This window comes from Eurypyga helias, unplaced genomic scaffold (assembly GCF_000690775.1).
Source record: "Eurypyga helias isolate BGI_N326 unplaced genomic scaffold, ASM69077v1 scaffold13271, whole genome shotgun sequence".
In the NCBI taxonomy this organism is placed as follows: domain Eukaryota; kingdom Metazoa; phylum Chordata; class Aves; order Eurypygiformes; family Eurypygidae; genus Eurypyga; species Eurypyga helias.
In genome coordinates, this window is record NW_010229034.1 from 20881 (window position 1) to 43509 (window position 22629).

General features: G+C 36.5%; 1 protein-coding gene across 1 annotated transcript in view; it reads right to left on the reverse strand.

The window, feature by feature from the left end:
- Positions 1-729: 729 nt before the first annotated feature.
- IL15 (interleukin 15) overlaps positions 730-22629 on the reverse strand; it is a 30782-nt gene continuing 8882 nt past the window's right edge. The window contains exons 2-6 of the mRNA XM_010160249.1: positions 4816-4925; positions 3449-3530; positions 2937-2978; positions 1424-1564; positions 730-843 (exon numbers count right to left, since the gene is read on the reverse strand). Of these exons, the coding sequence (XP_010158551.1) occupies positions 730-843; positions 1424-1564; positions 2937-2978; positions 3449-3530; positions 4816-4925 (489 nt within the window). The remainder of the gene's footprint in view (positions 844-1423; positions 1565-2936; positions 2979-3448; positions 3531-4815; positions 4926-22629) is intronic.

Here is a 22629-nt window from a genome sequence, read left to right on the forward strand (position 1 = left end):
ATTTGTTTACTTTGAATTCCTAGTAAAACCAGTAATTGGGTTTACCTGAAAACTGTAGTAGAAATGAATGTATTAAAGACAGCCAATAGATCTTTAAGAAAAATAGGCCTCAGCTTGTGTTTTGACACTAGTTCATGGAAGAAATGTTAATGAGAAAAAAAATAGCAAGGAAAACTGTCAGGCATGACTAACAACAGAGGTGAGAGATGAGCTAGGGTCTTCTAGGAACACAGATGGTAAAGCAATAGATTTCTGATAACAAAAATAGCTATAGTCAAATGCTTTAACAGTGTATGCTAATTTTATATTAATAATAATAAACTAGAGCTTTTCTCTGAAACCCCATTCAGTTAGCCCTGACTTGATGTTCATGAGGAGGTTCCCATTGCAGATATCCTGAGATCTTCATAGAGAATTTTGTAGAAAGGTTGGTAAGTTAGGCAGGATTTCTTTTCTGATGGACTTAGCAAAAATAGAGACAGTTTAGGTCAAGAAGAAGCTTTAAACCCTTTTAAATTCCATTCATTTATATTTCATAATTAATAACATTTGTATGTATTCAGTTATGAATACATTGTGAATTACAGGGATTTTATTATTCTTGGTTTATATGCTATGCTATATAAGTAGGATTGTAAGTGATGTTCTTTCCAGTTAACCGTTGGCAATAATCTAATTTCTCTGAGGACATTCATGGAAGAATCTTGGTTCCCAGCTTGTGTCTTTTGGTCACTGTTTGCATTCCTTCTGTATAACCTTTACAAAACTCTGTATAAATTCTGTAAAGTTTTTTTCTTCATACTCTTCACATTCTTTGCATTTTGCTGGTGTTGTGGAATTCAACTGAAAAACAAAATGCAATAGTAAAGCAGGATACTGATCTATTTCTTCTGATGGAGAACTAATCCTTGTTTGTCCTGGTTTTGTGAATAAATCCGTTGCAGTCAATGGCTACAGAAAGCATCGCTGGAGGCTTCCACGGTACTTACGGTCTGAAGCTCCTGGCTTGCTTCTGAGTATGATCAGCTTTCAAAGGTACAGCACTTCAGTGAGAGATGCAAGTGGCTGTCCCTTTGAAAATTAGGATACTTTTCAGTGTGTCTGAGCATACCTGACTTCAGATACTGAATTTACAAACCAGTTATTTACACATACACTTTCAAACACCCTGACATATTTATGCATGTACAGTCAAAAGTATTTGCTTTGACAGGAATACTGAAAGTGTATTTCTAAAATACACTGAATTCTGCTTTTTCAGTGTTGCATGTGTAGCTTTTTCATTGCTCTATGTACAGGTAACTGGATCGTATTTGCTTTCATCTGTACCATTCCACCTTCTATATAAAAAAAAGAGTTATTTCTGTTACTGAAGAAACACTTTTGATTTGCCTTTTTTCAGCCAGCTGTTGGTGTTACCTACCTTGTTTTCTAAGCTTGCGTTTCCATTTTTCCATATGTTCAATACATCCTGTGTTTTACTACAGTTTTTGATAAGACATTCTTGAAGAATCACTTTCATCTCTAAGAAAAAGCATCTTATTACAGGTTCTTGGCATTCTATCTGAAAAAAATGAAGTTGTAATACTTCTGTGTTAAAAAGGAATCGGATATAATTTGCCACAAAGTGGCCAATTTTCATTTACTGGATATCTCTTCTTACTGTTCAAATACTTTTAAATATCTGCAAAGATTGGCTGTGAGAGCTAACAACATAAAGGTCAGCCAGTTTGTGAAGATGAGGTGAAATGAATCTGGGTGAAGAACACAGGAAAATATTTGGGATAGAAGTTACCTGTATTTCACAAATTAAAGAAAAAGAAGCAGAAGTACTGATTTCTCCACTAAGTCAACAAAAAAGCCAAGAATAAGTCCCAGGTTGTCTGACTTGCCTATCAGACTGTCCCACTTCAAGAAAATCTTTCTGACCTTGCCAGGTATTAAATCAGCCATTACAATGGATTAACCTCTCTGGATCAGCTCAGTGGAGAGGATGTGTGTGTGGATGTGGAGGTGTATATTCTGTGACTTTTTTTTTTCTGTCATGTACAAGGCTAACTGTACAGACACATCAGACTGCTTTCTCAGGTTTGCCAGGTCCATTGAATACATCAACATTGCTGCATTCTGTGTGCATGCTAAGGCTGTTCTGCACTGAGGTAGTCAGTCCATCATTTCCAGGAAATCTTTCTCTTTATGTACAGGATTCATGTATTGTCTGCGTTTGGCACAGTCCCTGTGTGAATGTTTAGGTTGTCAGGAAAGCAGTGTCTCAGAAGCAGGCTGCTACCACAGCAATGAATCCAGCCAGTTCCAGAATCCAGTCTTTTCAGGAATGAATTTCTAGAAATTGCATTTAAGATTATCATATTTTACATAGATTTCTATGCTTGTATTAAGAATTATATTGACAAACTAACATAATTCATCCCTTGCAGGATAAATTATAGTCTACAACTATTAGAAAACCAAACCCTTGAAAGTACCTAGATATTGCTGGTAAGATAAAGAATGGCAAAAGCAGAGAAATGGACAAGTAAATGCTGGCAGTTACTCGCCATACTCTCCGGTATTTTATCCCATTAAACAATGCATAGTGCTAAATAATTGTCTTTAGAAGTATTTACTCTGTCACTTTTTTCCTCCCTCAAATTAAAAATGAATACCAACATCATTTTAGCAATATTTGCTTGATAAGATCTTTTTTGGATCATCCCTTTTAATTAATTAATTATCATTGCAGGTGATTCAATAAAAATAATGAATACCTGCTTACTTAAGTACTTTAACTAATTTATCTTTTCATTCCAAGAAAAATTAGTTGCTTTCTGAAACTTTCCTCAAATTAGACCAAGGCTGCCTTAAGAGAAGGTTGCTAATGAAGAAATGAAGCTGCTATATTCGACCACTTGTGGTCAAATTTTAAGTTTACTTACATCCTCATCTGTGTTTGCAGTATATAAACTGACATCAATATCCTAAAAGAAAGCGAGAGTTACAATTATGAACATTAACTAATAAATTTAGACATAATAAAGCTAACTCTGCAAGATATGGATTAGCTCCAAGTTCAAAGCCAAATCCATCCAGGTACTGGGAGCCAGCGAGTCAAGGGATCTTAAAGTCACCTAGTAACCTGCAGGATGGGCTTCCCTGTGAGGAGGACTCATCAGAATCAAGTCCTACAATACTTTCTCCAAAGCAGTGAACTTCCAATCCCTCTGCCCCTTTTCTTAAAAAAAAGTGAGAAAGAAAATAACATTTAATTCTAGTGTCCGGAGTATTTGGTCAACTGCAATTCCCTTTAACCTTCAATTCCTTTGCTTCCACCCATGAAACAGCATTACATAAACAACATCCCTTTTCCTGCTCCCCATCACTGACACTTCTTAGCTGAATACAGTGCTAAATACTTAATTATGAAATGCTGACTTTTTAATGAACTTACTTTGGATGTCTTGATCTGCTCCAAATCTTTCATAACTTCTGCCCACTTGCAATGACCTGCTGCTGTCTTGGGTACATAAGCACTACAAAGAAGAAAACCAGCGACCGTTAAGGCTAAACAGTAGGTATACACAATGTTTATGCTGGAAAAAGAGGCAGAGATTATTAAGATGCTATAGATACATTGTTTACATGTATATATACACATGGTAAACGTGTGGAGCAAGTGTATTTGACAAATCATAAAATCATATAGATACATAAGCCTGTACATCAGTCAGGTTTGTGTTAAAAAACAAGGTGTTTTTTAAAAGGCCAGTTTTATAGAACATAATGCAAGAGAAAGGTTCAACTACTTAATGTAAAATACCTACAAGTCTTTTAAAATATACCAAAAAGCCACAGATTTCAAAGTCTCTTATACTGAAAATCTGGCCCCTGGCTACTGTGAAATTTCTACCTTAAGCCCTGTAGAAATATTATTTGTCATTTTAGGTGTAATTTTTTTCTGTATAAAATCTTCCTCCTGCTATGGATAAGATTTTGCTCCAAGTAAACCACTAAAGGGTGGAAGGAAGATTTCCTTCTCCTTGGAAGATTTTTGGAATGTGACTTGCAGTTTTAACATGTCCTCACTTGGATCCTTACTTTGAATGTCTTTCAGTACTGCTGTACTATAAATAATATACAACAATGTAGGGGAAGACAGACCAATTATTTTGGTGAATTGGTTTAAAACAAGCAGTTGTTAAATATTTCAGCCTTGACCGAAGGCTCAAAAATTAAAAGATTTTTTGAGAAAAGAGAAAAAAAGGGGTTTATAACAATAATCAGAGGAATCAGAGGTATTATAACAAGAATCATTTACCATGATTTTGCCAGGGGGAGAGAGAGAGAAGAAATGTCAGACCTCTGCAAAGAGATTTGACTGAAGGGGCACAAGGAGAAGACGAGTGAGGCATGTAGACCCTAGGTGCAGGGACAATCTTCTAAGACAGGAAACCGGAGTGAGAATGGAAGGAGGTATCTCATATACATAATTCAGCATACCTATGTAAAAATGCTCATGTATGGTGGGTTTTTTTTCATTTCAAAGACATGTGGAAATTGTTGGAGGTCTTTAAATGCAACAATTCCAACAACTTGAGGGTTATCACAGAGATTAGGGCCAAGATACATTTTTTACCAGACTGAGCCTAGTCAAAGCGAGAATAAAGTAAGGGACCATGACCTACGAAGCAATGGGGGACTGCATATCATGGCAGGACAGGATCCACTCTCTAAAGAGACTGGAGGCAAGTAACAGCTGTAATAATAAAAATAAATCATTCATATTTACTGTCTAATTAACAATGACATTGTATTTACCATAGGAAGAGGATGATTAGTCCCATCTCATTCTTTAAAAGCCAAAAGAAATGCCTGGTCAGAAGAAGATACAGCTGATACTGCAGACAAATACTTTTCAGGTGTGTTTTCTGAAAGACACAATCAAGACAATAGCTTCTCGCAATCTTATTTCACAGAATTTTACTTTAGTACTGACTTAATTAAGCAATTTGACAGGCCATCCAATCACGAGGAGACTACCTGTTGCGTGCAAATTGAAGGAACAACTGATTTGTGGCTTGCAGGAATATATAATCATTTTATAAAACTGTTGGTAGAAAATCAGATACTGAAGACTCACGGTAAAAATCTGAACTCATCCTGGGCTCCCTGTGTATTTATCTGTTTATAGCGCAGACTGAGATTTAATGCAGGGACAATATTTAAGAATTTTTTATTTTGTTTTGCATCCTGGACATCCTTCCCCTGGCTACCTTTTTTCACCCAAATTCTATGAATTACCTATGACAATAACATTACCTACAACATTGTGGTTGCATATATATGAAACTCTGCATCGAATACATGAAATGCTGTAGTTATGTGTATAAATTTTGTATATAGTATTTAGATATATATTTATACTTCTTTACATAGTGTATGTATACTTAATAATGGGAAGTGATGCATTTAAGAATTCTTTCAGTGGAGTGTGGCGACGGGAAACAAGGATGTGAGCTATGTGTGACCATCAGCAAACATTTCACTGTGCACAGCCTGGGAAGCTCTGTTCCAAAGTCACATGCCCTTTGATTTAAGCTGATTCAGTTCCTTCGCAGAGCTAGGTTAATTATTTGCAACTTTGCTTTTGGTCCAAGGTTCTATTTGTTATCATATGTACTACACTTTTATATTAACAGACTCAAAGAATGTTTATTTAGCAGTGGTTTCTTTACATGCTAACTTGTAAATGAATATTTAAAAATGGACCAGAAAACATAATAAAACAAGAGCTAGTAAATATATCAAAAGAGGAAGTCAATGCATACATTGTCAGGTTTACAGCTAACTTGCTGAAAGCCACCTTATTAAAGCATCCAGGAGAGTAATACTTACATGTGTCACAGGAAACTTCTGAAGAGCATTTCTAACAAATATTTGTTACTCTCTTAAATAGTGAACATTTTAAATACGTTGCAATTATTTTATTTCTAAAACCCACAGATACAGCTGAAACAGCATTATAACCTAATCACTACATAGATTTCCACACACAATAACGGAAAGCAGTGCCAGACCTTTTTATCATCTGTGTGTGTCCAAAACGTGTTTAATAAGAAGTATGTAAATGAATGATAAAAATTATAATCTAAATTACAATAAAGCCAGTGCAACTAATTTCTCATTCAACTTCTGAACTATGTCAGAATAGAACATGCCATATTACTGTTACCCAAAGTATGTCTGTAAACAAGGCTCAACCTGATACTGGAAAGTGAAAAAATGTGAATATTAAGACAAAAATATTAAGCATGTGTACATATATAAGTATATTGAATTGTATTTTTTCCAAACAGACAAGAATGTAATGGAAAAGTAATTAATATTAACTGCTTGACTATGGTCAAAAGAGCTAAATCATTTTGTTATAGTATGAAAGAAAGACTATAACCCTTCCACAGTTAATATTGTTTGATCTGAAACTTGTCATGCTGTTCGTTTGGGTTTTGTTTGTTTGGTTTGGTTTGGTTTGGTTTTATTTTTAATATGCATACTGTTTTGATTTGATTTGCCAATCTCTAAAAAAGATCTCATTTTGGGGTTTGTGGTGGGTTCTTTGATGGGTTTTGTTTTGTTTTGTGTTGGTTGGTTGGGGTTTTTTTGGTGTTAGGGTTTTTGGGGTTTTTTTGTGTTTTGTTGGGGTTTTTTTGGGTTTTTTTATGTGGTGGTGTGTCTTTTTAAATATAATTCAAGTTTAAAAGTAGCCTTATGGGGAAATTGAAAGTAGATTTAAATAAATTTAAAATCTGATTTGTTAGATACAGCTGAGGAAAATACGTTTTAATCCCATGTTTAATTTTTTTAAAACATGTTTTAACAAAATTACTTAAAATGTCTTAGAAATCTTCTCCAATAGGTAAACATTTTGATCATTTTACAAGCCATTTTTTGTCTAATGAGATGAGGTGGCTACAAATGAAAATATGAAAGACATATCATGTCCATAAGCACTTGTCAGGTTTGTTTGTCATAATTAGTACTGTGGGGCCTTAAAAGGGTGATTTGAGAGGGTGTTCCACTCCAAATGCATTGTCAAGTTTATACTGTAGAACAAAAAGAATAATAGTGCATTGTAGTACCTAATGAATTATGGGCCAGGGTTTCCTTTTTTTTAGTAATTGTTCACTGTGATGAAAATGGAACATTGTGTTCTTAATAATTAATGTAGCTGTCTTGATCTTTGGTTTTCTTAAATATATTCAGTAATTATTTTGCTGTAATGAAATAATCATTGCTAATTTAAAATAAAAACTTAGGGTTTAGAAATAATAGAAAACTTGTCCTGGCTGTAAAAGATATAGAAAATATACTACATGCATATTCTAAATGGTATTCCATTTGTTTGTAAAGAAAGAGCTTCTTAACGTCCAGCTGAACACCTAAAATGTTCCTTTCAACAATTCAGGGCCATTTTCTACTTGGCTTTCCTAATTATTTCATCCAAAGTATTACTTAACAACATAAAGAACGTTAGCTCACTTAGATGTTTTGGAAGCTTATTCTCCTGCCATGAACACACTTGGTTGTAATGTAAAGGTTTTCTTTGGCTAGTGTCAGTTTTTCAGTTCCTACTCTGTTTAATCATTGAACAATTCCTCTCTGTCTTCATTACAACTTTGATACTTACCCTCGTTTTATGGAAGTTTGAACTTTGGTCAAGGGAGCAGCTCATATTTAAATACATAAATATTTTTATCTGTAGCTTGTGTCACCATGCCCTGCAACTCTAGGTTAGTGATTAAAGTCTTTGTAAGTGAATATATGTTATTACAAAATGCAACTGAGAGTCATTGTATACACAATAAGCTCTTTGAAAAATGAATGCTGGGTTTTTTTATAATTAAGTTAAAATGAAGCACTTTAAGAGCCGTTACAACCAAGTAAAATCTAAGCCACAGTAGTAGTGTTCTCTCTTTAAAGAAGCAAATGTATAAACAAATGACAAAACTTCTCTTGAACAAGGCAGAACGAGTTACTGATTTTGCTGCTTTGGCTGTTACAGAAACTATAACTTAGTCAAAAGAAAATATTCACAGCTCTTTACAATATTTAAGTTGCATGTGAAGGAAAGACTGAGAGCTAAAATGACATGTCTATGATATATATAAGATTTGCTTATAAATTTCTCAGTGAATCCTTGAGATGTGATATACATAATTAAGAAAGGTTAGTTCGTGTGCAAGTTGGTGTTACCTACAAAGGTCCACTATTTTTTATTGCTTATTTTGAACAATATTTTTTTATTCTTAGTTAGAGAATTTAGATCCACCTACAAGACCTTGACCACCACATTTTTATGTGTGCATAAGCTTTCAATAGCATTCTCAAGTCTAAAACCACCCTTTCCTGCATTGGCATCCCTCTTTGATAACTAAGTAGACAGAAGTCTTTTCTCAGCCTCTATTTTGCAAGACTGTTGTACTAGGTCTGGTCAGGGTGGAGTTAATTTTCTTCATAGTAGCTGGTATGGTGCTATGTTTCATCTGTGACCAAAACAGTGTTGATAACTGTTGAACTGTGCTTGCAAGGCCTTCTCTTTTTCTCGCTAGGCTTTCCCCTACCACCCTCAGCAAGTGGGCTGAGGGGTGCACAAGAGGTTGAGATGCGACATAGCCAGGACAGCTGACACAAACTGAGCCAAGCGATACATCATACCATATAAAATCATGCTCAGCATTAAAAGAAGGGGGCTAGTTTTTCAAAGGTAACCATTGCTTGGAGACTGGCTGGGCATCAGTCTGCTTGTGGGAGGTGGTGCATGACTGCTTTTGCATCACTTGGTTTTAGGGGTTTTTTTTTCCCCTTTTTCTTTTTACTTGTTAAAAAGTCTTTATCTCAGTCCCTGAGGTTTTCTCACTTTTACCCTTGCAGTTCTCTCTCCTGTCTGACTGGGGCGTGGACTGAGCAAGCGACTAGGTGGCAGCTCAGCTGCCAGTCAGGGTCAACCCACTACCACTATACAATGAAATCTGTTGTAACAACCTGTATTGCATTTTTGTTCATCCTTGGCTTCTTGGTTTCCCTCTCTTTTTTGTATGTATGTTGCTATTCTCTTATTTGCTGCCACATGTTTTGTTTCTGCCCATTTCTCATCTTCATTCTGCAGTGCAACAGACCTCTTCTTACATGTTATTAATCCTATTTTAGTCAGTCTCTACTTCTGTTCTACATGTATGTGTCCTCAACACTTTGACTTCTTTTGCAACAGAGCTGTAAATATTCCTTTTTTTTTTTTTTTGTTACTGCTGCAAATTTCCCTCTAAAATCATATCCCATCATATCCAGCTCTCTCTAGTCCCTGAAAGTTTTATTGAGCAACATCTCAGGTATAAAGTGGTTTTTTTTCAGATCCATGTTCAGGTACTGCCTACACCATGCAGAGCTGAACTTTACACCCATTCATTTGCATTGTTTCTGCAATTCTTCTCCTCTGGTGTCTCCTTTGCCACAATAATTATAGCCTCCTTCAAAGAACTCTGCCTCCTCCTCCTCCAACAAAATCTCATCCTGTGGCTCTTGTTCTGCTGTTCTCTGTTGGCTCCACTCATTAATTTTTCTGTCCTCTTGTGCTAGAGCAATCCTTTTCAAGTGGTCAAAGCACCATGAAGCTCCACAGCTATAGTGCTGCATATATTTAAGGTTGTGTATTGTGCACAACATTTGAGCTCCTTCTCTATGCTCAGAAGCATAGAGAACTCAGAAGCATAGAGAACAATTTTCGTGTCAGAATCTATAAGATTGGGAAGAAAATCAGATGGTTTTCCCATTTGTATCCTAGTCTTGTTAAAAAAGAAACTTCCTCTTTTTTTCAAGAGGGACGCCATGGAGAGTAAAGATTTCATAAGGTAATGGAAGTGACTAAAAAGGAATGGAGACCATAAAGAAAACAATACTTCTGAACTGGATAGACGTTTCAGTATTGAGCCCTTAAATAAGTAATTTTAAGATCAAATTTTCATGGATCATGAGTAAGTTCTAGAGTAAAGACATGTTCTTAGTGCCTTTTTATGGAGTAAATGCTGGAAAACACTGCAAGCCAAAGGAGCAGGCTCACTGCCGGATCTCTCTGCTTTTTCATTCCTAAGTTCCTCTAGATGGTTTAAAGGAAACAACAAAAGGGAAAGAAACAAACAAACACAAACCCCCCCTGAATATGAATTAATGTCAGAATGTATTTATTCTGATGAGATAGAATTCAAAGATAAAAAGAGAGAACCACATTAATGCACTCTGAGACAGTAAGAAACTCTGTGGCAGATGCTACCTGTAGGTGCAGCCCTCTAAACACACCTTGAGAGTAATTTCATTTGTGTGTTACCAATATTGACAGAAAGTAGGATTTTCCTATCAAGGGATCAAGCAAGGGCCTTAAATCCTTCCTGAACTTGTACAGACTAGTGCTATCTGTCTAAGAAATGTATTTTATCACTCTGCTAAGTTCTTTTCTGAACACCATTTGATGCAGCGACCATTAAAAAGTTGCTTCTTTGCTATTGTGGTGCCTGAATCCATTATGATTCCATAGCCATTTTCCTGCAGAAACCTAAGACACCAGCCCTCAAGCCTCACCAGGTGTTACCAGCAGCTCTTCTCCTCAGGGTTTGAAGGCCCAGAGCAAGATTTCCACATTTCTGTCTAGCTTGTACTTACTGATCCAGAAAGGAAGTCAGTGGAATTACTGAGTGTTAAACTGAATCACACGCTCGAATGCTTGGATGAGAGCCAAAACCTGCCTTAGATTGTTATGTCTGCAAGCCTTTATTTCACAAAGCTGAAGTGCTTTCTTAAAGTTTTGCATTTAGCTACAGTGAGGCAGGCTAAAGAATTTTTGCAGCTTCCGTTTTAAAATTGGGCATTCTTTAAATATTATTCCTATTTGACTAATTCCCTTTTTCCCCTCTCCTCCCAAGAACTATATGCTTCCTTGTTTTTATCGTATAGAGGCAACTCAGCTGGGTACTATTCTACCTAGCTTATACTGCTTATATGTGAGTGATGTTGACCTTCAAAAGAGTATTCTCAATAATCAGCATGGCAGAAAACTCTTTCAGTTTAATCATTTATGTATTTATGTGTTCTTAGTTTGCTTAAATACATGTTGATTTGGTTTTGACAGACATCCAGTAAGATTTCCTTCTCCTATATGCTCTTGCTAACTGGCATTTATGCCAAAAAGTAAAGTTTGCAATGCCTGTTTGAAAATTTTGCCAAAAGGTCACAGAGTCATTGGTATTCTACTCAATACCTTAAATATCAGAATTTGAAATGTAAACAGTTAAATATTTCCTTTGACCTTTTTTTGCAAAACATGCTTGAAGCCTGAGGCTCATACCATTGCCTAATGAAGATGTGTCCTGTACTTGGCTGTAGAGAGGAAGTTTGTCATTGGTGCGAAGAATGATTTTGTACCTTTCCAAAGAACTTTACAGTCATTGTAGCAGTGAAGCCAAACAGAATTGCTGCAGTATTTAGAGATAAATATTACTCGTTGGATATAAGTACGAAAACTGTAAATTAAGAGTTTTCCTTTTAGTCTGTCTGCTTTCACTGATTTGTCAGTCACAGTCTCACAATGCATATTCCATGACCTTTTCCATTAATAGCTCTGCTTGACATAGAGGCACCAGATCCCTGTATACACGACTGAGAGACCGGGATATCAAACATTGCTTATTCCATAGGTTAGACTTACCCCTTGCCTATCAAATCAGGATTTCTCTTAAGCATTTTTTTTCCAGCTGGCAAAACCTAGCCAAAAAGAAAGCTAATTGTGCTGGGTTTAGTTGGGACAGAGCTAGTTTTCTTCACAGTAGGTAGTATTAGGCTATGTATGGGATTTGCCCTGAGAAAGTACTGATACCACTGGTGTTTTCCATTGGTGCTAAGGAGTGTTGGTACCAACTCAAGGACTTTTTCAGCTGCTGATACTGCACCTGTGTTCCCAACTTTTTCACTACAAGCAGTGGGGAGGGGACACAGTCTGGACAGCTGACCCAAACTGACCAAAGGGGTATTTCATTCCATAAAATGTCATGCTCCGTATATCACTTGGGGGTGGGTGGGGGACCACTGTTTTTAGTTGGTTGGTTTTCTCATTTGTGCTCTCGCTCATGGGGCTCGCTTGGACTCTGCTGCAATCGCTCTGGGGCTCTGGCTCTCTGGCTCTGACTCTCACTCTCGGGACCTGGCTGGGTATCGGTCAGTGAGTGGTGAGCAATTGTATAATTTGTTTTATTTTCCATTGTTTTTATTATATAATATTATCAATAGTGGTAGTTTTTTTCATTACGTAGTAGTAGTAGTGTTAGTGTTATTAGTATTGTTAGTATTTTGTTTCCCTATTTTATTCATTTATGTTCAATTATTAAATTGTTCTTACCTTAGCCCACAAGCTTCCTTGTCTTTTCCTCTGATTCCCCTCCTCCACTGGGGGAGGGGGGTGTGAGTAAGCAGCTGTGTTGTACTTGGTTGCTGGCTGGGATTAAACCACAACACGAACACATGCTTTTTCTTTTTATATACTTCTATGTAATGTCAGTCTTTTCAAGCTATCAATCACTTATTAAATTATGAAAGATGAACTTAATGTTTTCCCAATGCAGGCTTATTTGACATTAATACTAGGTTTGCTTGACAAACACTGTGACTGATAAATAGAGAAGTCCCAGGTTTTGATAGTGGCAAGATTAATGAGTTAAAGGCATAGTCAGTAAAGTAAAGAGGAAGTACACAGCTGAAAAACTCATTTGTAGGGCACAGATGGTCTGTTTTGACCATTTATCCCCAAATGACACCCTCAGAGTGCAATATGCAATAATCAGTGAAAAGGCCTTTCAGAGTATATTGGTAAGCAGTTGAATCATAGGAGACTTTAAATGTAAAGGACATTAATGAAACACAAAAAATAAAGAGCCAGAACTAGTTTGAACTAGCACTGAAGTTTGTTTTTAAAAACGTGTCCTGGTCTATATGTGCTGTTAGGCAATCCCTGTAAATATTATTTGTAATATTTTTATGCCATAGCAACAAATATCCAACACAGAATGAAAATACCATGAGGGATAAAATTTTTGTGCATCTAGGGGTAGGTTGTTAACATCTAAACCAGTGCCAAACATGGAAACTTAAACAGTAAATAATACGAAAAATGCATAAAAGTTGGAAATCCTGACACCATAAAATAGTTATCGCTGGAGCAACTGCTGGGCAAATAATATCTCAGTCTTAGCAAATTACTCAGCTCAGAGACTGTGAAAAATATCATATACGAACAGAAGCCTGTAACACACCTGTAGTAGATAGAAGAGAAAACATAGCCAATGCAGTTCTCAAAAGGTAAGGTAAGGCAATATTTTCAGAGATTTTTTTAAGAAAGGAAAATTATAATATATAACTGTATAATCTACAGTGATACATTTACTGGGATTTACTGGATCCTGAAGTAAACAGGCAGGATTTAGTTTTAAATACTCTGCTTTTTCTTGTGCTTTTATTCTATTGAAGAGCAGCATGAGATCCTAATGTGTGTCAATTGCCGTAGCTTTACTGAAACCAATGAAGTTATTTCCGGAGTTGTTGATAATTTGACCAAAATGTTCATCTGGGAAAAACAGATTTATTGAACAACCAAGGAAAGCAGCACACAAACTTCCAGCAGAAATATTGTAAACCGGTCAATAGACAGGAAAAAAAAAAATAGTATTCAAAGAAAGAAGAACAAAATATCTCTTCTATAGATTTGTTTCATATTTCTGCCTAGAAAAGGAAAAAAAAATTTGGAAAGGAAGTTATTGCTGCTTTATATTACTCTAAATCACTTATAAATAACAATGCAGCAAGACTTACAGCAACTGATCAATCATCTTTAGTTTCTTTCCTTAAGATACAGGAAATCTGATTATTGGAAAAGCTCTAGTGTGTGCTACAGAAGCCTCCACCTTTCATGTAAATTTTGAACATATTTTTGTGGAATGTAACAAATCATGAGATTGCACACCAATCCACTTTTTCGATAGGTATGTAAATGGTGAGTCCAATACAGTAGTTGTCATTATTTGAGGTTTCTTCAATTTGTACAGGTGATGGTTTTCCTTCATTTCTTAGCAGTCAAACCCAGAAAGTATAGAGGAATAGAAGACATTGTGTATGTACAACTAATTAGAGCTGAAGCAATACTAAATCATATTAAGCTGGTTTCTGTATTGTAGCTCTTAAAAAAGAATAAATGGTAGTCATAATTCTTAACACTGCAGCACAGCACTCATCCAGAGAACTTCAAATTTTCTTTCAGACAAGGTAGGATGAGTCTACTAGCAAGCACATTCATTCAGAAAAAAAGTGTTTTTAAAAAGATTTTAAAAAGTACTTTACAGGGATGGTAAAAGCAGTTGCATATAAAATGATTGGCAATACTGCAAAGCACAAACAAATCCCTGTGTGCCTTTATATTATAAAGCTGTGTGGAACAATATTATTCAAAAGGAGTAAACTCTTGCATAAAATTACAGGTCTGCACTCTGGGATTGCTTACTCTATTGAGTAAGTATACAAGATACTAAGCCAAAAACAACTCACTTTGTTGACAGAAATTAAGTGATAATAAATATTTCCAAAATGCTCACACAAGACACAAGCTAAACTGTAAGAGATAGAGTACGCATTGTAAGTTTAACCCATGACCATGATTGGCAAGAAGTCGATCAATTCTATTAAATTAATATATGTGTATGTGTATGTATATATATTATTTACATAATTATGCTAAGTCTTGCTAAGTAAAAGGAACATTTTGGGAGATAATGTAGCCTGCCAGAGAAATTAATACTTCTTACAAATTGGAAAGTGCACATCTTCAGTTCAACATCAATCAATCAAAGAAGAAAAAAAAAATTAGTCTCATTTTCAAAATGGACTGCTTTCAGCAGCTCCCACTGAAATAAATGCCTGATTCAGCTGTAAGTAACTGGTTTATTAACTGTGCCACATCCACCTTATGGGATAAGCTAAAGATAATATTTCCTCGTAGTCTTTTTTCAAGCAAGTTTTTTCATCACTTTTGAATAGTAAAACTAGAAATTAGTTCCATGTCATTCTAAGCAAGGGCTGATAGTGTGTTTTATCTGCTTCAAAATCACAAGCTCTCTTAAAAAAAAAAAAAAAAAACACCACACACAACCCAAAGTTATTAATAACTGTGCATTGTACTGTTTGCCTGAACAATAGTGTTTGCTGAAGGCAATATAGCCCTGCTGTCTTTTATAGGCTTTTCTCTCCTCTCCCATCAGGACTGCTTACTGCTTGCTTGCCGCCAAAGGAAGGTATCTATTTGCCCTCAATGGAAGCACAACATTGCAAACTAAATAACTTTGTTGTCTTTGTAAGAACACCTAAGTTTGGTTTTGGCAGATATTGACACAAATGCCATGTAAGGTCCCCACATGGTTGGTAGAGCTAGAATCAAATTTAGAAGTCTCCAAATCTATGGCCATTCACATGCAGCCTGGAACATTCTGGTCTTGAAGCCAAAATAGGCGTCATGCATGCTGCAAATACAGATGCTTGGCAGAATGCAACTGGAATTAAAGCAGTAAGGAAAATTCACATGAACTATCACAGATGAACCCCACTTGGCATCTGAAACGTCCCTGACTAAATGTTTGAAGACCTTAAGACTCGGCTTTATACTGAAGTCTTACGACTGCATTCTCTATGACTCATGCTGCTAATAACAAATCTCCAGGCGTTTCAGTTGGGAACCTCAAGAGGCCGAGAAACCAGCTGACTCTGTCCACATCATCATTCCTCTTTGGGTTTTTTTGAGAACTTAACGGATATCATTGGGTACCTATTTCCACACAAGAACAAAACCAGAACAAAATAGGGTTGTGTTACACCTCTCTCAGGTCAGAATGCACACACCAGCAACACTCTTGCTTTCAAAGGTTACAGCAACTCCCAAACCAAAATCAGAGTGATCATCAGTGCAAACACATTCTAAGGATCACGATAGTGCAACAGGCTCTTTTACCAATGTTTCTAGTGCCTTCTTCGTAAGACATGCAAACTGGATAATCAGTATAGCAGAGCGTATGGCTGAAATGTGTGTGATGAAGATTTTTACACTATCCTTCCCTAAAATCAGGAACTTCTGCAATTATAACTGAGCTCACTGATTTTTGCTCCAACTCTCTTCTTCAGAAGTTGAACTTGTGAACTGCTGAACTACATGACTTCTCCTGAGAACATGCTCCTGAAAGTTTACAACAATTCTGCAAGAACAGGTCCTTTTTTTTCCAAATTTTACACCTATTCGATTTTTCCAAAGCCAGTTATCCATTCCTGCCACTCTAGAGTGGCCCTGATGTATACCACCTCAGAAAGTCTTTCTTGACAATTGATTAGGCCAGATTTAATACTATTTATTTTACACTTGGATATTGAGCCTGCAAGTTGCTGTGTCTGCTCTTTTCCCACTGGGTTTTCTACCTTTTGCTTTCAGAGCCTGCTGACATTACTGATCTTTGTCTTAGACCTGCATAGGTAGCCAATAACAGTTTTGCATCAGAGTAGCCATGCAGGAGTTGTCTTGTTGAAAATCTGTTTTATATTAAAGTGTCTTTACACAGCTTATGTACACTCAAAGGCCTGGAGAAAATCCTGTTGTAAGAATGCCACACATAATGACTCTTCATTACCCCCTGCGGGTCTCCAGGTAGTATCTACCTTATTGGGTAGGTTGGCATAGGCGATAAGAAAGGGTTATAGGCCTTACAGGTTAAAAATCAGGTACGTGTCCCTAATACGAATTAGAGAAGCCCAGTGAATTGAAGAACAGCAGAGTTGACTGTAAGCAGAATTCCTCTAGGCCTATGTCTCCAAGTGCAGCCAGTTGTGAATGCCAAGGGAAGAGTATACTTATACCTCCCTGATACATCCTCCAATCTCCAGCAAAGGAGAATGCAGATAAAGCTTGTCATATCTGGGGCAAGTTTTTTCAAGTTTATACCTTCTCTATCCTTTTTTCCTGTTGTTTATCAGCATAGATAAATATTTGCTTTTTAATGGATTTTTTTAGAGTTTTGTGTAGCAGTTTCTTCTACATAAAATTTTTCAGCTTACATTTCAAATTTTGACAGGCAGTGTTACATTCTAAACTAAAAATATGATGGTAACTTAAAAATGCGAAAAGTTACATTAATGAGGCTTCTTCATAATGTAATTTTCTAAAGAGTATGGCTTTCACAAGCACGTATAACCTCAGGGAACGTATCTTTCATTTTTTAGGTCAACTTGAGTTTTCTAAAAGTCACAATGTCACTACTTTGAGTAAACATACATATTATTTTCAGACTTTACAATGGAACAAATACTGTTATTTACCCTTTTCCTGAAAACAAGTATTTAATTTCTTTGTGGTTTCGATCTATTTATTTTTGTTTCAGTTCACCAGGCACTGTGAGAACATTTTCATTATTTGCAATAGCTATTTCAAAAGTGAGCAACCTAGTTGAAAAAAGAAGACAAGCTTTCTTCTCTCTTAGTTGCAAACTGTGAATAAATAAATGCATGGAAGGGCTATCATTTACTAATTCTAAACACCTGGGACAATGTACCATACTTTCAAGATTACTTTTGGCACCAAGACAGGCATATATGGAATTCTTCAGAGTACATAACGAAGTCACATCCCATAGACCCAAGCTTGTGGTCAGCTGAAGAGATGATAAATATCAGTTTATTCTGTTGGTTTCAGTAACAGTTAAGCATTTATACTACTCAAGTGGCTAGCCCATTTTTTCTAAAGGTGCTTCCCTGTCCTTCAGAAAATCTGGGTGAAACTGAGCAAAAAGAATGATGTATTACTTTGAGAATGCTTCTTTTTTCTTCTCTATCAGAAATAGTTTAGCTGCTCATATTTAACTCATACAAGACAAGATTCAAATATTCTTTGAGCATTTTATTTCCAGTCCTGTTTCTTTGGAATGAAAACTGACAAAAGTTGTAAGCAAATTATGAAACAAAGTAGGAAGAAAAAAAGTAATCATTCACAGTCTTAGAGGATAAAAACATTGTAACAATTAAGAATCTGAGTGTATAACTTACAAAATTCCTTAAGAAATATGGCAGACTATGGTTTTTTCTAGTTAGAAATACTAGGTAGTTTAAAGATTTCTTTCATTTACAAAAAATTTTAGTGGTTATGTGAACTAGAGAAAATGACCCTTTATTTAGAAAATAATTGAAGTATAAACAGAAATCAAAATTACAATCCATTATTTAAATGAAGGAGGTGTTGTTTGCTGGTATTTAAGGGAGGACAAAATAGGTGTCTTAAATGGCTTTGAGATAAATCAGCCTATCCCAGTTCTTGGATGCTACCGTATTTTCGATATGGTAGCAGAATTGAGCTGTTAGGAAAGGTACTGGCAAAACCCTTCAGATCCAAGAAAGCACAGAGGATCCCTACTAGCCCTCCACCTTGTTGGAGCACCTTATTTATTGTTGAAAAGTCTTTTTTATGAAGTGTAATACTTCGTAATGTTGAGTTCTCAACATTTATACATCAGTTCACTTTCAACATTGTGTCTTACTCAGAGTGGTAGTCAAATTATCTATTAGTTTCTTGTCAAAAATTGTCACATATGCATATGCACAGCATATAAATTTGCATTATTGTCAAGTTATTCATCCTTAGCTGGATGAAAACTACTAGAAAACTACTTTGTCCTTGCTATGACCTATGTATCTTGAAACTGCACACAGTTTAAAATGAGACCTGAAATATTCATGTGTCATTTAAATTATGCAAAATAATCTACAGGCATCCATAAAATCTTATGAATCCAAGAGATATTTTAAGTTACATGATGGCAGGAGATGACTGGGGGCTTTGTCCTTCTAAAAAAAAGAAAGGGGGAAGAAGGGAAGACAGAAAGAAGTCAGGAATTGTTTTGAAAGGAGAACATGAGAGAAGTTACACAAACATTCCGTAGGAAAAAAGGTAGCATAGATACTTTAAAACTGAATGTATCGGTAGTGTACATCCTCTAGACATTTCTATTTTATCACCATACATTTATGGTACTGTTAGAAAATCCTTAACCAAGATAACAAATGTTAGTAGCATAGGGTTTTTTGAGTATAATGCACAAGTCCCGTGTTTCTGAGTATGAACTAATAGAAGAGAGAGAGGAGGAAAGCCAGTAAAACTTCCTGAATTACAGGTATCCAACTGTGGAAGATCATTTTCTCAAAGCTCAAGATAAATTTGAATACTAGAAAGGACAGCTACACTGTGTTCTGATCCGCTAGAGAGAATGCAAATGGTAACAGCAGATACCCATAACAGAATTTTCAACTGGATTTATGCCCGTAGGGAATTTGAAGGCAGTGCATCACAGCTTTTCACTAGGGTGTCCCTATATTCTTTCTAGCTCCCAGCTCCTTGCTTCTGCCTGGTAAGGAAGTGAAAGCAAACAGATTGATTCTAAACTACTGGCTACTACAGGGAGAAATTATGGCAGCAGTCGAGGAATGTGTATAGAATCAGTGTCTGTAGTGATGACCAAAATGGTTTTTATTCCCAAATAATTTCTGACTAATAAAGGTAGGTGTCCATTCAGTTACAGAATAGATGTGATAGAAACCCCATTCATGCCAAATCATTGTGTAGGTACAGCCTACGAAGATCACCTTCTAGCTCCTGGTGCTATTTTCACATTTCCCAGTAGCACAGAAATGGCGCTGAACAAAAGCTCTATAAGGTCTCCTTCATATTCAGTCTGGTAACCAGAAGTAGTCTATACCAAATTACATTAAAATAACTTATAAACACAACATAGATGTTTCAAGAATTCTCCACCAGAAACTTAGACCCCCCCAAAAAAATCATGTAAATAGAGCAACTTGATATATGTTTTTCTTCAAAAATAACAAATTCCTCTCCTGATCCATGGTGCCTTGTTCCACAGGCTCTGAGACGTCTTCTTCTACAAAGCTCACTATTGAGAACAGTCCTTAATTCTCCTCTTTCTCCCCCTGGTCTTTGTCAGCTCCAGCTTGCACATCACTCTTCCTCCAGCACATATGCATACGCTCTGGCTATAGGAATAAGTCAATCCGCCTCATAAATCAGGACTGTGAGGGAAAACACTTGTCCCATCTTTCTTGTAATTCAGGAGTACTAGATTCCAAATGCTTCATTACATCCTGAAAAATTTGACATTCAAAAATTCCAGCCTTCATGAAAGGGTCGGAGTATTCCTAAAATAAAGTTGTGAATGAAAACATCTCCCAGAATCATTTCAGTGTTAATATCTTCACTGTATTTTCTTCAGTTTTTGCCATATGAGTTAAATAAGGTTGTGTTCTGTGATAAGCTTTTGTTTCAACTTTTACAGAAAACGAATGCTGGACTGACTCACTGAAGTATTTTTTTTTAAGTCTCAGATTTAACCTACACAGAGTCTTCATAAAGGTATGTGTCTCTTACTCTGAAATAGACTCTTTCCATATGATATTGTTAACTCTTTTATACTTAAATTCTGTTTTTAGAAAGGGTGAATGCAATAATATTTTAACTATGTCAAATAGAAATAGAACCGAGCACTTTGATTCATGCACCAACTAAAGTAGAATAACTTAATGCATCCCTTTAATAATGTAAAGCTTTGCAGTGTTTATAGAGCTGTGAGATCTATTTAGATGTTTTCTAGCAACACTTTGGGTCTGGTATAAATATCCTTTGATAGTCATATTCTGATAGCTGCATGCTGTGTATCAGAATCTCAGTAGTATATGAATGGTTTTGAAGATTTTGGGGAAAAAAAAAAAAAAAATTGCCCTTTCCTCCTAACCATCTCTGGGATGTGACAGGTGTACATTTTTCCAGATTTCCTACCTGCTTTTAATTGTCCTTCATGGGTAAGCAGAATTAAGCAATGCCAAGCACAGAGGATCAAAATCAAAGGAAAAGATAGGGGAAAGCTTGAACAGTTTTCCCAAAGACATGTTTGTTTAATTTTAATGCTGTCCTAATGGTGTGCATTTCTCAGTTCATAGAATTTTCGTATTCCCTTTGTTTTACAATTGCAGAGGATGCTGATTACCATTCAGTCAGAGGATAAGCTCAGTTTAAGTCCAAGTACAGGCTGGGTGGAGAATGGATCAAGAGCAGCCCTGAGAAGGACTTCGAGGTACTGGTGGATGAAAAGCTGAACATGAGCCGGCAGTGTGCGCTGGCAGCCCAGAAAGCCAACTGTATCCTGGGCTGTATCAGGAGAAGTGTGGCCAGCAGGTCGAGGGAGGGGATTCTCCCCCTCTGCTCTGCTCTCGTGAGACCCTACCTGCAGTACTGCATCCAGCTCTGGGGCTCCCAACATCAGAAGGATATAGACTGGTTGGAGCGAGTCCAGAGGAGGCCACAAAGATGCTCAGAGGGCTGGGGCACCTCTGCTATGGGGACAGGATGAGAGAGTTGGGCTTGTTCAGCCTGGGGAAGAGAAGGCTCTGGGGAGACGTTATAGCACCTTCCAGGGCCTGAAGAGGCTACAAGGAATCTGGGAGGGGGGGACTTTTTACAAGGGCCTGTAGTGACAGGACAAGGGGTAACAGGTTTGAATTGAAAGTGCGGAGATTTAGATCAGATATCAGGGAGTTCTTCACAGAGAGGGTGGTAAAGCACTGGAGCAGGTTGCCCAGAGAAGCTGTGGATGCCCCATCCCTGGAAGTGTTCAAGGCCAGGCTGGATGAGGCCTTGAGCAACCTGGTCTAGTGGAAGGTGTCTCTGCCCATGGCACGGGTGTGGAACTAGATGGTCTTTAAGGTCCCTTCCAACCCGAACCATTCTATGATTCTAAAGGGTACTTATTGCATGATTTTCAAATTGTTTTTAAAATTTCACTAACAAAATTTCACTAACACATAGTCAAATCTGTGTATGACTTCTGTTTTTTAAAGTGAAGTGAATAATAGGAATTAATTTCAATAATTTTATATGCTACTTAGTTACTTGAATATCAGAATGATTACTATCAGACCAAGATAATAGTTTTGCTGAAACAAACTGATTGTATTTGTTTCTGGGTTTTAGAAAAATACTCTCATATTTTAGAAAAAAAAAAGTGGAGATAGCTTCATTTTCAAAACATAGACTTTTTTTGAGAATTCATACTTTATGTTAAAGTTATAGTACTTTTTGTTTAGTGGCGGCAACTGATAACATCTACTAAGGCGGCACCTACTGTGCCATACTCTAAACTATGTAAACCTGTGATTAAGGCTAACATTTTCCAAAAGAGAATGTAAAACACCTCAGTAAGTCAGACAAAATGCAAAAAGGAAGGAGTTGTTACATCATTTTTATTTCTTGAGAACTGAGACACGATAATATTGCTTTAGTGGCCCTTGTTCATGCATAGAATTTGTGGAGATTTCAGAAAGTGAACTGAATTCTCCCGAATGCCAGTGTGGATTTTCAGGTGAACAAGCATCCTGCTCCTTAGAAATTACATTAGTTTCTCCTCTGGGTTCACACAGTGGAAGCGACCTTGAGAAACTGGCTACTAAACCAAA